We start from the raw sequence: 14,914 nt of genomic DNA, 5'->3' as shown, positions 1-14,914 counted from the left end.
AAACAAAACAGAGGGTAGAATATGAAATTAATTTGTAAGGAGTCCTGAAACACCCTTGTTTAGACAAGACTCAAAGTTACAAATCTTTATTTCCTTTGATCAGGGAAACCTCCAACCACATGCTGACTGTCATTCAGCACAACACTTTGGATTTAGGCACACAAACATATTTCACCAGAGATAATCTAATGCAGGCACCAAAGTCATTTTATTGTCTAGCTCTCATGGACATAAAATGCTTTATTGAATCAGGGACTTTATAGTTGGACTCTCTTCCCATCAAAATACACAAGACCAGTAATGAACTGTGAAAGACCAGGGAATCCAGAGTAGATGCTTTCAACAATGTTAATGGAATTACACTGATCTTAAAAATCACACCTACCAAACCTAGTGGTTCAAGCCAGTGGTTGTCCTCTCCTGAACACAGCCGAGTATGCCAACTCTCCTCAACCATTTTTTATTTTCCCATGGAAATACCATTGTTGCTGTTTACATAAGAGAGTGCATCTCCATTTTTCCTACTTCCAACTCACCTTTGGAAATGGCTATTTTACAAGGTTATTCTGAATTCAGAACTGGCATGATTAGAAAACAGACTCAACAATTCAAAACCACCAGCAAAAATCACTTTAGAAGACAAACAAGTGACAACTCTCTATACAACAGAATATTACAATGTTTGTAATTCAGACACCTTGGGCTCAATGCTCTTACTCTTTAGACCAACATAAATCACAACCAATTCCACTAAGTTAGTCAAGTGTGTAACTGTTTTGAACAAGAGGTAAGAGCCTTTCAATACACTTTCCCATCACTGGCCTACAGAGCTGGTAACTAAATGAAAACATCCCATACCTTCCTGTCAAGATTCAACAAAAACCCAAAAAGCAGGATGGAAACATACAAATTAATAACATTTGCCACTATTATCCAGCTAGTGGTGGGTACTGTAACAGAGTTTAAAGATAATGTCTGATGGTAGGCTTCAAATAAAAAGAGGACTGAGAGATCATCCGCTACAATGAAACCATTATTAGTAACCCAGCTTATGTCCAGACACCTTCCAGAATGTTCTGAAAACATCCTTAGGAAGTCAAGATCACTGGTGACAATCACTTGATACGACAAACAAGCTACAATTCCATATACCACAGAGATTTGTGAGTTAGTTCTTAGTAAATAACTGGAAGGGAACTGTAGCTGTTAGAAAGCCAGTTACAAGAAAAATTGGTGGGTTTTGTCCAATTATTCCCATGGATTTTAGTAGGCAGCACAAATCAGTTACATCAAAGTCAGTCCAAACTGAAGTGGGTTTTCTCATTGTTTGTCCCACTCCTCCTGTTCTTTTGGAGCAGCAGCTGGCTGGACTTCTTTCTCCACACTAAGTGCTAGAGAATGGACCAGGCAAGGACATGTCCATCACATGCTTCCTCACAGGGCTGAAAGCCGACCCACAGCCTCAGTCCAGAAACAATCCTGTGATGGTCTGAAGAATTAGTGTAGACTGGAAATTTAATGGAAGACCTTTCCCTTCAAGTGTTAAGTCTCACTTCATAGATGTGACCATCATTAATAGCATATACTCACAAACAACCCTTTAGCCCACCAACTCCAAGAAATGCAAAATTCCATCTGGTGCTCATTTACAGAAGCAGGTACAAGAATATCTCTGGTGAAGTCTAAGAAGTTACACTGGCCTGACAGCAATGCTGGGGAGAGGCTTACAGTGTCCAGAGAGAAGATTTTAATGAGAGGATGGATTTTAAACTCATTTTCCTGCATGGTCTTCTGTTGCAGTTTCTCTGCAGTTGTCCTTGTGACCCATTTTCTAGGCAGTTTGGACTCTGTGTGTGTAAAGACCACTCCATTAGAAAGTACTTATCTCTGACACATCATCCACCCATCTCTTTTCCCCTCAGTGTCCTTTTAGCAGGCAGTTAATGAAGTTAGCAGCAGTGAACCTTAAAGTGATACTTAGAGAGTACTCATTGCTAATACGTTGCTCACAGTAATTCCTCCCAGCAGAGATGACAGGAAAACAGTGGCAAGGAGTTCTGTTTTCTACTTTGATTTGTGCTTTTCTTCTAGGCTTGCTTCAGTGTCTCATGAGTTCCCATTCTCTACTGGCTTCATCCTTCTTCCTTTTTCAACTCCAGCACAGGCTGCTTCTAGTCTGGCTGCATCAGTAGGCTGGCTGGGACAAGCTCACAGGGTTTCCTTTCCAGCAGAGGCTTATGATGAACACTCCAGGGAGCCTGGGGACTACCCTTCACCACTCCTGTGGGCTGACAAGATTTCTCACCAAGAGGATCCTGTTGTTGACAGTCTTGTTGTTTCTTCTCCTCCACCAAAGAAGTCTTGGCTTCTCTGTCATATGTTATATGCTGTTCTCCCACTGCAGAAAATAGATACACATTACTGAAAGCCATCTCAGAAGCTTCACAACACCTAAACTAAAAGAAAACTAATGGCAACTTTGAGAAAGGAAAGCTATAAAAGGAATTTGAGGGTGCCAGAGCACTGGAACAGGCTGCCCAGAGAGGTTGTGGAATCTTGTTCTCTGGAGACTTTCAAACCCCGCCTGGATTCACTTCTGTACAGCCAGCCCTAGGTGAACCTGGCTTAGCATGGGGGTTGGACTAGATGGTCTCCAGTGGTCCCTTCCAACCTCTATTGTTCTGTGATCCTGTGAATTTGGTTCAGAAAATTACAAAACCAACTCATGTCAAGAGAAGAGGCAAAATCAAGCACTTTGTTCAGATTTTAAGAAATTACTTGTCCTAGACAAATTTTGTGGCTTTCTGGGTTTAATACACAAGAACAGGAAAAATCAGGCCTGTGACAGGAAGATTAATTGCCTAGCAAAATTAAACCACCTTCTCCAAAGTCAGAAGACCTGCGTGGTGTAAGAAGTTTCTTCAACATGTTAGAAAATACATCAGACTATTTACCAGTCTTGTTGCCTAAAATGGTTGAACCAGTTTGCTCGAATTTTCAGCTAGGAAAAAAAAATCAGGCACCTGCCATGGGAAATTTGTGTTGCAATAGCTGGATCTGATAAAGCTATAAATGAAAACAGCCTCCTAATGGGAAACATCAGACATCCTTCTCTGGACAATACAGTTCTACACATGTTCACAATATTAGTCCAATCAAGTAAATGCGAGGCATATTTTCTACTGATTAATAAAGTGACTTCCCAACATGTCTAAGGACAGGATGGGCAATTTTGTAACTCCTGCAAGATGCCTTCCCATTCAAGTATCCTCAAAACCTTTGTCTTTGCATATTTGTAACTGACTGATGCAAACCAGGTTCTCCAGTAACTTCTGCAGTTAGGAGGTATACATAGTTAGGAGGCATACATAGTTAGGAGGCAAATAGTTAGAGAGACAGCAGTCTTTCTCCATCAGTTCTCGTAGGATCATAGAATGCTTTAGTTTGGATGGGACATTTGAAAGTCACCTAATCTGACCCCCTGACAGTCAGCAGGGAAATCTGCAACTAGATCAGGCTTCTCAGAGTCCTGTTCAACCTGATTAGGAATGTTTCAAAGGATGGGGCATCTACCACCTCTCTGGGAAACCTGGGCCTGTGTTAATCACCCTCAGCATGAAAAAATTCTTCCTTGTAGCTAGTCTAAATCTCCCTTTTTTAGTTTAATATCATCATCTTTTGTCCTATCCTGCCCTGCTAAAAAGTCTGTCCCCATCTTTCCTATCAGCCCCTTTAAATATTGAAAGGCCAAAAAAAGGTCCCTCTGAGCCTTTTCCAAGCTGAACAACTCCAACTGTCTCATTCTGTCCTAATAGAAGAGGTGCTCCAGCCCTCTGATTGTTTTTATGGTCTCATCTGGACCTGTTCCAACAATACGATGTCTTTCTGGCACTGAGGGATACAGAATTGGACACAGTGCTCCAGGTGGGGTCTCAGCAGAGTGGAGCAGAAGGGGACAGTCTCCTCCCTCCACCTGCTGCCCATGTTCCTTTGGATGCAGCTCAGGATGTGACTGTCCTTCTGTGCTGCAAGCCCACATTGTTAGCTCATGCTCAGCTTTTCAACAGTCAGACCAATTAGGAGGCTCAGTTGCCATCTATAAGGCAGCATTTCCTAAAACCCAGAGTGGTCCAGGTGGTAGCCAGTGGGCTCTGGAAGCCTCTTGTGTGCTTCTGTGCTGCCTGCTGCTCTTTCATCCAGGGACTGGAGACACATGTTCATTCATCTCATCTCTGTTTAAGCACCAAACACTCCCCAAGCAATCAGACATCTTGTTTAACATAAAAAGCAGAACTGCAGTTGCTGCTGTAGGGCAAAAGGTTTCTGCAGATACCAGCACCATTCCAGATATCCTGCCTGAATGAATAAGGAATGTCAAAGTACAATGTTGCATGGATACACGTTCCCCATTGCTATGCTGGGTATAACTTCATCTGTGATGAAACAAAGCTGTGAAAAGCTCTATAGAAATGCAAAAATATGATATGATACTATCACAAGAAGCATCTGGCTTCTTGTGAGAAGCATCTGGTTTCTTGTGAGTGTGAAAACTCTGTTGCAGTGTAATTCCTCATTAATAATCTACAAAGTGAAGGACTGAGTGGTCTCCTCACAGCAACACAAATGTGGCTTCTACTGTGCACAGAAAAGGGCCAGATATATATTTCTGATTTCTCTGTCTCCTCTATAATCCACGACTCCTGCTGTTACAAAGCTGAGGAGCGATCTAATACAGAAGGAAATCCTACTCACCATATTCTGAGGGACAGGCAGGATGAGGATCTGCTGTCTCACACTCAATCAGATCAACCACGTTAGTCTCCGGAGAGCTGCTATGCTCCTTCACAACCGCAAACACGTATGGGGTGCACAAAACACACAAACCCCAAATTAATATCAAATGAACTGGTTCTCTGAAACCCAAGAGGCAGGCTGGAAGGGCTACACACTCCAACCACAGCAGGGGGAAAAAGGTCATCCTGGCTTCTGGGATGACCCTTCCCCTACAAATAATTAAACATTTGAGTTGATGACAGCCCCAATCTTTCTCTGGAAAGCGTGCAGTTCCAATCTAGTAAAGAACTATCCATTCTCTTTCCTTGCTCATCAATCTTTCCAGATGAAAGAACAAAACTTCATGAAAACTAACCCTCTCCATTGTACTGAGGGCCACTTTTGAAGTATTAAAAAAAAAAAAAAAAAAAAAAAAAAGCACAACCAGACATGAGGAAACTGGAGAGGGAAAGAAGCAAGTCTCCCTTTCTGGCTCACAGCACTGCTTCGGGTGTGCAATTTCATTGTCCCACAGTGACAGTCAAAGCGACACCTCAGACAGCAGCCTCCAAGGGAACATGCTATAAAAATCAGAGGGAAAACTACGAAAACAGAGATAGAGCAAAACAAGGTGAAGCACTGTGCTGAAATAGTTTAGAGGGAGAGTGAGATCCTGTAAAGGGGGAATGTTTAAAGGGCAGAGGCAGGGGAGAAAATAAAATGTCTGTAAATAAGATGTTCCAGCAGAAGGGCTGACAGATTCAGCGGTCTGGGTGGATAACTGGTGGATTTATGTGGATAGAGATCACAGATGTAGCAGATGCAGCAATTTAGGCACAAGTTCATTTACATAAAATCTGTAGGTTTACAGCTGCTAACCTACATATGACAGACCTCTGGAAGAGATGCAGCTACATACAGTTCTGCAAATTATCTTTGGCTGTGTAAAGCAGAACACTTGCTGGATGGAAAAGTCTCAGAATAGCATCAAAATCCAGGCATGAGCAGAAGTTTACTAAAGTTTACATGTCCCTAGGACAAGCCTAGCATGGCTGATGTGAATGTGAAAAATATATCCAGATATACTACCCTCAAATATACCCTTAGCTGGCAGAATAGAAGGGAAAAGTGAGTAACACTTGGAGAGTTTATAGAAATAGTTTCAGTGTCATGACACCCAGAATTTGATACATGTGACTGTGTATTATCTTGTTTTCCTCTGCACTAACTCAGAAAGAGCAAAAAAGCCTTTCCACTCCCTCCCCCCAGCCTCACAACTGAGCAGTAGTACAAAAGGAGTAACAGTAGGCTACAACAGGAGTGAATTTCAAGAGCTCTTTATAGGTATATCCAGTTCCCATACAAAGACCTACCTTAGGATTGTTAATGCTATGTAAATCAGCAGTACCCAAAAACCTATTCCAGTACCATAACAGTTGTGGAGTTTTCTGTCCCTGGTGTAGTACAATTTTTATTTTTTTTTTCCTTTTACATAAAGCTCCCCAATAAACCACTTTAAGTGAACAGTAGAAATGGATAACTTCTTTCTGCTTTTTGGAATCCTGATAGCCCAGTAAATTTAACACTCAATGGCTACATCAGTGCAGACAAAAAAAAAAAGAACAATAAATAAAAAATCACATGCATGAAAGCACAGGAATCCATTACTGTGTAAGCAGCAATAATTAGCAAAGCATCAGTCTGCAATAAACCATTTGCAGTAAATTATTAATGTGTTTGATGTCACCCAGTTCAAAAAATGCATGGTAGAATTTAACACAAGTGTGTAATACATGAGTAGGTTGGATTTGGTTTGGTTGATTCAGTCCATTGCTTAGCTGTCTAATTCCTCCTATACTCAGCAAAAAAATAATTGCCTACTAGCATTAATTGTGGGGACAGGACCGATAAGCCACAGGTCTTCCAGAGCACTGCTCTCAGGCAACAAACTGTTCTCTGTCCCAACAAATGTTCCTGATTTTCCTATCCTCAGATATTTCACAAGCTACATTTTTTGGTGTCTGCTGTGAACAAATGATGGCATCACCACAACTCAGTACATTTGCTGGAGAAGCAAAGTGCTGGTCAGAAAGGTCCAGAAGAGTATGCGGTTGCCCAGCTAAGGAACAATGTGTTGTAACCAGGGTCAAGTCAATTCAGTACTCTCAAAGCACGCTTGATAGTGTGTTTCAAAATCACTCACAAATCCTGCCAGACCACAACTGCTATGCACATGGTTCTTGTGCCTTTGCTACTCTAGTTGGGTGGGGAAGGCTTTAAAGCCCTGAAGTAGTAGCTATACTAGAAAAACCTGTGCAGGTATCCCAGTAAAAAGGTGTACGCTTCACTGGAGTACATTGCTGATCTTGTAAAAGCATAAACTCTCCACTGGCACAACTGTGCTTGTTCTGAAGACTGCATGCTATTTATCTATGTGGTGCTACCTGGACAGTGGCTTATTCAGAGCTGAATGATATGTGCACAGGCAAGTGCTCAGGGTAAGTAAGGAGTTTCAAACTGGGCACAGAAGTAGCCACTGGCAATAATTATGTCACATTTGCCAACTTCCGGTTTCCCTCAGCAGTGTAATATTTTATTGCCAGTGAGAATCAGGTCCTTAAATCAGATCTTATGGGGACAAATTCTCCAATGCCACTTCAAAACCAAGACCAGAAACAGACCAGTTCACCCAGATCGTGGTGGCATTTCTGCCTACAGCAGTGCAAAACTGGTATTTTATATTCCCTCCCAAAGTACTCAGTAACATTCTAGCCATTTGTCTTTACAAGGCAGCAGCCTCTAATACAAAGACATTTCATTTCATCAACCCCCAAAACGAAGTTCACTATCTCATGCAGCACACAATACTTGGCTTCCAAGAAGCCTTTTTTCACAGAGGGCACACTTTCCTGTGCAAACAGTCCTGTGATATGCCATGTCATCACATTGCCATTTCCTTAATTTAGAACAAAGTTCCCCAAGTGTTGTGTTCAAAGCTAACAATAACACTGGTTAATGGTTGCAATACATCCAGGCAGCTGTGAACTTTGAGGGATAACAATGAGGTAAGCTGAACTAGGGTTCACAGCAAAGCACTTGATGACTCTAGCAGCTATTTAATATATTTAAGATGTGAATTATTTGATGGATAATCTCAAGTGGATCCCTAACACTCTTTGATCCTTCCTGCTTCCCTTTCCACTCCACGTTAATATAGTCACCTGAGACTTGTAGCTGGTAGGTGTCACGTTCTCGTTGTCAGCACAACTGCTGGCATCTCTTATCGCTTCTGCGTAGAGATTCTTCTTATACACACTCTGACTTCTGCAACAGAACAAGAGCTGAAGCAAATGATTTTGCTTTGGGAGGAACAGATGTTGTTTCATTTCTCACGTTATTGTGCATGATCTATGAAGATATTTTGCTTATTTGGGGTATTTTAAATTATTTTTGAAGATATTTTGATTATTTCCAGGCATTTTTAATCATTTTTGAAGTGACTTTGATTCTTTTCAGGCCTTTTTTAGTTATTTTTAAAGAGTGGGGTTTTTTTTCAGGACTTTTAAATTACTTTTGAAGCAGTCTTGATTATTTTCAGGCATTGTTAATGCTTCCTGAAGATATTTTGATCATTTTCAAAATGATTTTTTTTGAGACATTTCAATCATTTTCATGTGTTTTTAATAATTAGAGAAGGGGCACACAGCTTGTTTCCTTTCATTGATTTGAAAGGGTGTGTTACTGTCAATTATTGCAAAGTGGCTTAAACGGCTTGTCAGGAAAAGAAGTCATTAAGGAGTGGAGTTCCAATGCAGCCACTCCTACATTCATCTGCATCACTTATGGAAAAACAACAATTTCACAAATTTCTATTAAAAAAAGGCCTGAAAGGCTCAAAAAGCTCAGAGCTAAGACATTACACTAAGGCAGGAAAAAGCACAGCCAACAGAATAGCTCATGGGGGGTGGTGGGAGTAAAGAGCCAGAAGTACAATCTGGAGCTGGAAATGGATATGAATAATCACCTCTAAGTGGCTAGTTCCATAAAACTCAAAAATTATTATCTTTGCTGTTAAATATCAGTCATTTATAAGGCAGCATTAAATTCCAACATAGAAAACACAGTCATAAGGACAAGAGTTCATTTACATTGCTGGAGATCCACATCAGTACATCTTTATTGGCTTTACATGCATGGGTTTTCTCCTCCTAGACACTAGATAACAAAATCAGCTTTACACTATTCTAATTCCAGAAGTCTCACCTTATTATGTCCTTTTACTTGATCAATTTGAAATGAAATTTGATAGACATGTACTGAATAAAGTGGGAAAATGTCATTTATTTTTGCGTCACATTCACAGGGAGACTGCATCTGCAGTAATTATCATATGTTACCTCCTTTGTGAAATTAGAATGCAAATAAAAATTGGGTTTTGTTAAAAACAAGGACCTGTCTCTGCCATGGATTTTCTCACCAGGTTCTCTGCAACATGCTGCTGTGCATTCAAACTTTTTCTTGAAAACATAGGAATTCTCTCTAGCAAAAGGTGAGAATGGAACTGCTAGTAAAATAGTGGCAAAATTATCACAGAATCATAGAATGATAGGGGCTGGAAGAGACCTCGAGAGATCATCCAGTCCACCCCCCACTGCCACAACAGGATCACCTATATCAGATCACACAGGAACGCATCCAGGCAGCTTTTGAACATCTCTGGAGAGGGAGATTCCACAACCCACCCTGGGCAGCCTGTGTTCCATCTCACTCACAGTGAAATTTTTTTTTCCTCATGTTTCCATGCCTCAACTTCCACCCATTGCCCCTTGTGCTGTCATTGTCATCACCCAGCAGAGCTTGACTCCATCCTCTTGGACCTCACCCTTTATATACTTGTAAACATTGAGGACGTCACCCCTAAGTCTCCTCCTCTCCAAGCTAAAGAGCCCCAGCTCTCTCAGTCTCTCCTCATAAGGAAGATGTTCCACTCCCTTAATCGTTTTTGTGGCTCTGCACTGAACTCTTTCAAGCAGTTCCGTGTCCTTCTTGAATTGAAGGGCCCAGAACTGGACACAATATTCCAGATGTGGCCTCACCAGGGCAGAGTAGAGGGGGAGGAGAAACTCTCTTGATCTACTACTACACTCCTTCTAATACACCCCAAAATGGCATCGACCTTCTTGGCCACAACAGCACATTGCTGGCTCAGGGTCAGCCTTCCACCCACTAGGACCCCCAAACAATAGACCAGGTTGCCCAGGGATGTGATCAGGGTCCCATCCCTGGAGACATTCAAGATCAGATGAGAATGTTCCTGCTCACTGCAGCAGCACCAGGCAGGATTACCATTGAGGGTCCCTTCCAGCCCAATGCAATCTGTGAATCCATGAAAAAGGTGTCAGGTCTGAGGGCATATCCACAGAAGCAAATGCTGAGAAATAAGGTAAATTACCCCATTTTTACTTTTTCTGATGCTGTAGCAAGGCTGCTGTTCAAGTTTGATCACCTGAATGTGCTTGTTCTGTGTTGCAGCTCACAGTGCTGACAAAACTTGAGCATGTTATAAAATTCATTGTGCAGAGCTCACATACACAGGCATGGTGCTCAGAAGGATGCCCTGCTCAAGAGGATCACTAATTCTACATCTTACTTCACAATATGGACAGCAGCAGATCACAGAATTGCAGAATGGTGGAGGTTAGAAGTGACCCCTAAAGCTCATGTAGTCTAACTGCCCTGCTTAACAGGATCACCCAGGGTAAATCACAGAGATGGATCACGCACCCCCAGGTAAGTTTGGAATACCTTCAGACAGAGACTCCACAATCTCTCTGGGCAGCCTAGTTGAGTGCTCTGCCACTCTCCAAGTGAAGATGTCAGATGGACGTAGCAGGCATAGGGGTCTTCATGTGTGACCCAGCACAAGTACACAAGGCACTGAAATCTAGTTGACCAAGCATGATTATGAGGATGATTAAGGGTCTGGAGCATGTGCCCTATGAGGAGAGGCTGAGAGATCTGGGGCTGGTTAGTCTGGAGAAGAGAAGACAGAGAGGGGATTTAATAAATGTTTATAAATATCTGAGGGCTGGGGGTCAAGAGGGAGGGGACAGGCTCTGCTCAGTTGCACCCCATGATAGGACAAGGGGTAATGGATGTAAGCTACAACACAGGAGGTCCCACCTCCACATGACGAGGAGCTTCTTCACTGTGAGCGTCACAGAGCACTGGAACAGGCTGTCCAGAGAGGTTGTGAAAACTCCTTCTCTGGAGACTTTCAAGATTCCTGTGCATCCTATGCTAGATTCTATGGTCCTGCTCTGGCAGTAGGGTTGGACTTGATGATCTCCAGAGGTCCCTTCTGACCCCTAACGTCCTGTGATCCCATGATCCTGTGATCAAGAGGACAAGAATGTTGCAATGTAATCCCAATCCTACTGTCTGTTTTTGTATGGTTTTGCCCAGTTGGCAGAGAGGGATTGTGGGTGCTAAATCAGTAATTCAGGTATTTTTTGCTGTAAAACAGTTGTTTCCTTGCTTCCCAAGGAAGATAGGGAACTTGGCATACTGAACAGTCAGGCTGCATAAACCTAACATTAAAAATGGTCTTCAGCAGACTACAGTTATTGAACAAACCAACACAACACTTCTGTATTCTTGGCTTGAAGCTCCCACATTTTTCAAAATGGTAGGTGTAGATCTTCAATTTAATTTTCTCCAATTAAAAGGATATATAAGGATATATGTGTCGCCATCTTCCCCTTCCCTCCTTGCCCCTCCCTTCCTTCCCCCCCCCCCCGCCCCTTACTTTTGTCTGTCTCCATCTTTTCAGGAGCAGCAGAAGTCTATTCAATGCAAATCCTGGTTTTGGGCAGGCAGCATCTGTGGAATAGGGTGGTACTGGGCCTCAACCTTTTAAAATGCAGACTATTTTGAGTCTCAGATTGTGTTTCTACAAACTGATGTATTCTCCTTCTGTTGCTGGTGCTATTAGGCTAAGCTAATTGCTGTTGGAAATTCCTGAAAGGTGTCATAGATAGGAAATGTTGGGTGCTCTTTTTGCAGCCAGTATAAACAATCTATATTTTATTTGAAGGGCACTTCAAATTGTTTTTCTTGATGCTTAGGCATGACCTGTCTATATGCTAATGTATATTTTCTGTGTGATAAATGGTGGTCAGGCACTGGAACAGGCTGTCCAGAGAGGCGATGGAGTCATCATGGCTGGAGGTGTTCAGAGGATGTGTAGATACGGCAGTTCAGGACATGGTTTACTGGGCATGGCAATGTTGGGTTGATGGTTGGACTTGATGATCATAGAGGTCTTTTCCAACCTTGAACAATTCTGTGACTATGAGTTTAAAATGTATGTGTTGAGCAGAAGGAACACTTTCTGTAACACTCATGTGAAGTTTTGGCTAATAAGCTGTCATGTTTTGGGTCACTCCAGCCTCTGCCGAGGTAGATGATTAGATGGTCTGATGATTCCCTCAGAACAGGCTACCTAGGGAAATGGTGGAATCACCATCCCTGGAGGTGTTCAAAATATATATAGGTATGGCACTTGGGGAATGGTTCAGTAGGCATGATGGTCATCAGTTGACAGTTGGTCTCAAGGATCTTAGAAGCCTTTTCCAACCTTAATGATTCTATGACTTTGCAGGGGAACAGGACTATCACACACTTAATTGCTACCTTTCAAAATACAGTAGATGATGTGAAAAAGCAGTATAGCAATTTCAACCCAAATACTGGTTTGCAGATGCCAGTTAAATAGAAATCTTAGGTCAGTGTTTTAATTTTGACCTAGTTATGCTAGTAATCGCTGCAGTAGGAATTCAGTCAAGCATGTAACTGGAAATTTGTTGAGGTAAATAGTTACAGTGATCAAAAGCATTTGGCAAGAGAGAAAGGTAAATGGGACAGAAATTATGTGAGAAAGAAGATGAGAAGAGATTTAACATCTTCACACCTTAAACCATGCCATATTCTGGCTATTTTTCATGATAGTTTATATGATATATAAACACATGGAAATGGAAGTATCTCACAATTTGTCTATTTTCTGTGTATTGTTCCACTTCTGAGCCCCAGGTCAAGAAACGTGGCAGCTTCTCTACTTCTATGGACTAAATATACTAGTAACCATTAAATAAGACTGGGAAATATCAGTTTCCACAGTTAACTTTCTTGGTAGCTCATTTTTTTTATGCCCAGGAGAGTCTAATTTTAAAATTAACCCAAACCACAAACTGAACTCCTGCACATGGAAGGAAGGCAGGTTAGCATGAAGCAGAAGCCTCCTGATTTTGCTGCTGGCTGGCTTTTTATTTGTTTACCTTTAAATATAAACATGCATTTGAATAAGAGCCTCTGAGAACAGTTATCTGCCATGGTCATGGCCAAGAGTCTATAATATTAAATGCTGAATCTCCAAGGGACATCAATGACATTTAATTTCACATCAGATTGGGTTCTTAAGTAGTGACTGTAGGGATTCTTCTCATGGAAAAAACAATAAATAAAAAGAACCCCAAACCTGCACAATTTATTACAGCCATGGAAAATGCCAGGGAATACCTGTACAATAGATGTGCCCCAGGCTCACATCCCTGATTTTCCCTCCTTGTGCAGTTAGGAAAACTGCTTTCACTTTCATTGCTGGAGGCACCAGCTTGGAAGTTTGTTATTAGAAAGTTAGTACACTGCTTTTCTCAAAAGCAAGGAAATTTTCAGGTGTCACTGCACTGAAAGAGAAGCAAAACCAAAGTGATGGGATAGCTAGCAGTGAAGAGGCAAACCTTACCAGAGAGTTTCAGACATAAAGAGCTCTTAAGGGAAACTGAGGAAGAAGTAAAAGGCGTGCTCCTGATCTCCCATCAATACAAATTATGGCTCCTGTTCAAACCTAATAAAGATTGTTCTCCTTCCTCTCAGATACACATCACTCACTAACACCAGTGTCAGTACTGCAGGTAAAGAGATATCCCAGAAATTTCTGAATTATTCATAGATACAGTTACTGAAAAGCAAAGAAGGAGCAAGGATGATATGACAACTTTCACCAGCTCTTCTCCACAAGCCCTCTGCAAAAGGCAGAACACCTCAAGCCCTGTGCCACACATTCACAGCACACGTTTGGAAGCATTACCTGTGGCAGTAAGCAGCCAGGAACCCCAGTAGCAGCAGGAGAACCAGCACTGCTGCACAGACTGTGATGGTGATATTCCTCATCTTCACCCGCTCGGCGTGCTGCTGCTCCCACCACTCCAGATCGCTGAACTGGCACCGCTCCCCGACGTAGCCTGTCACACAGCTGCCAAAAGGAAGCAAGCACACCTTGGAACTGGCAACACAGCAAAAGCCCCAGGTCATCACTTCACTCACCTTGCCTATTGATTTACCATTGGCAACCTCTATGGAAATACCTGGCTGAATTACATAGTGGTGAAGGCAAAATGACTTTAAAGGAATAGCTGTCAAAACCTGTAGAATCCAATATCAAAAGGGTTGGGTTGTTTTTGTTATGTTTTGTTTTGTTTTGGGGGTTTGGAGTTTTTTTAACTGTAAAGCTATTGAATCACCTATTTAATTATACAGAGAGCCTATAATTTCCAGATTCCCATGGGCAAAGACTAGAAAAAATAATTTTCTCTTGAATCTTGCTGTATGATTAGCATTTCTCCATTTAACTGTTTCTAGAAGCAAGCCTCCTTTTGTTTGAAATAGGCAATAGAAGACTTGTATTTTCAGGACCAGTTGGTTAAGGGGATCAAATTTTAATTTGAATTCTTATTTTAAAATAAAAGATAAATGAAAGTGTTCAGAGGAGAAAACAACTCATGTGAGTTAGAAGTAGCTTCATATTTTAGTTTTGATACAAGCGTCTTCTGTAGGTAGTTTTAAAAACATCTTTATATTTTAGTTTTGATACAAGCTTCTTCTGTAAGTAGTTTTTAAAACATCTATATATTTTAATTTTAATACAAGCTTCTTCTGTAGGTAGTTTTAGAAACATCTTTATATTGTAATTCTTCTGTAGGTAGATTTTGCTTATATATTTGTTTGGAACACTGTCAAACCCAACACAGAAATATCTTTACAGTGCATGAAATCATCAAATAAAAATTATTAGAAAGTG

At 41.4% G+C, this 14,914-nt stretch overlaps 1 protein-coding gene across 1 annotated transcript in view; it reads right to left on the bottom strand.

Moving 5' to 3' along the window:
* Positions 1 to 469: 469 nt before the first annotated feature.
* EGF (epidermal growth factor) overlaps positions 470 to 14,914 on the bottom strand; it is a 67,793-nt gene continuing 53,348 nt past the window's right edge. The window contains exons 22-25 of the mRNA XM_009904863.2: positions 13,925 to 14,089; positions 7,996 to 8,097; positions 4,753 to 4,856; positions 470 to 2,398 (exon numbers count right to left, since the gene is read on the bottom strand). Of these exons, the coding sequence (XP_009903165.2) occupies positions 2,172 to 2,398; positions 4,753 to 4,856; positions 7,996 to 8,097; positions 13,925 to 14,089 (598 nt within the window). The 3' untranslated portion in view covers positions 470 to 2,171. The remainder of the gene's footprint in view (positions 2,399 to 4,752; positions 4,857 to 7,995; positions 8,098 to 13,924; positions 14,090 to 14,914) is intronic.

This window comes from Dryobates pubescens, chromosome 1 (genome assembly GCF_014839835.1).
Source record: "Dryobates pubescens isolate bDryPub1 chromosome 1, bDryPub1.pri, whole genome shotgun sequence".
In the NCBI taxonomy this organism is placed as follows: Eukaryota; Metazoa; Chordata; class Aves; order Piciformes; family Picidae; genus Dryobates; species Dryobates pubescens.
This window is presented reverse-complemented; position numbering and strand designations above follow the sequence as displayed.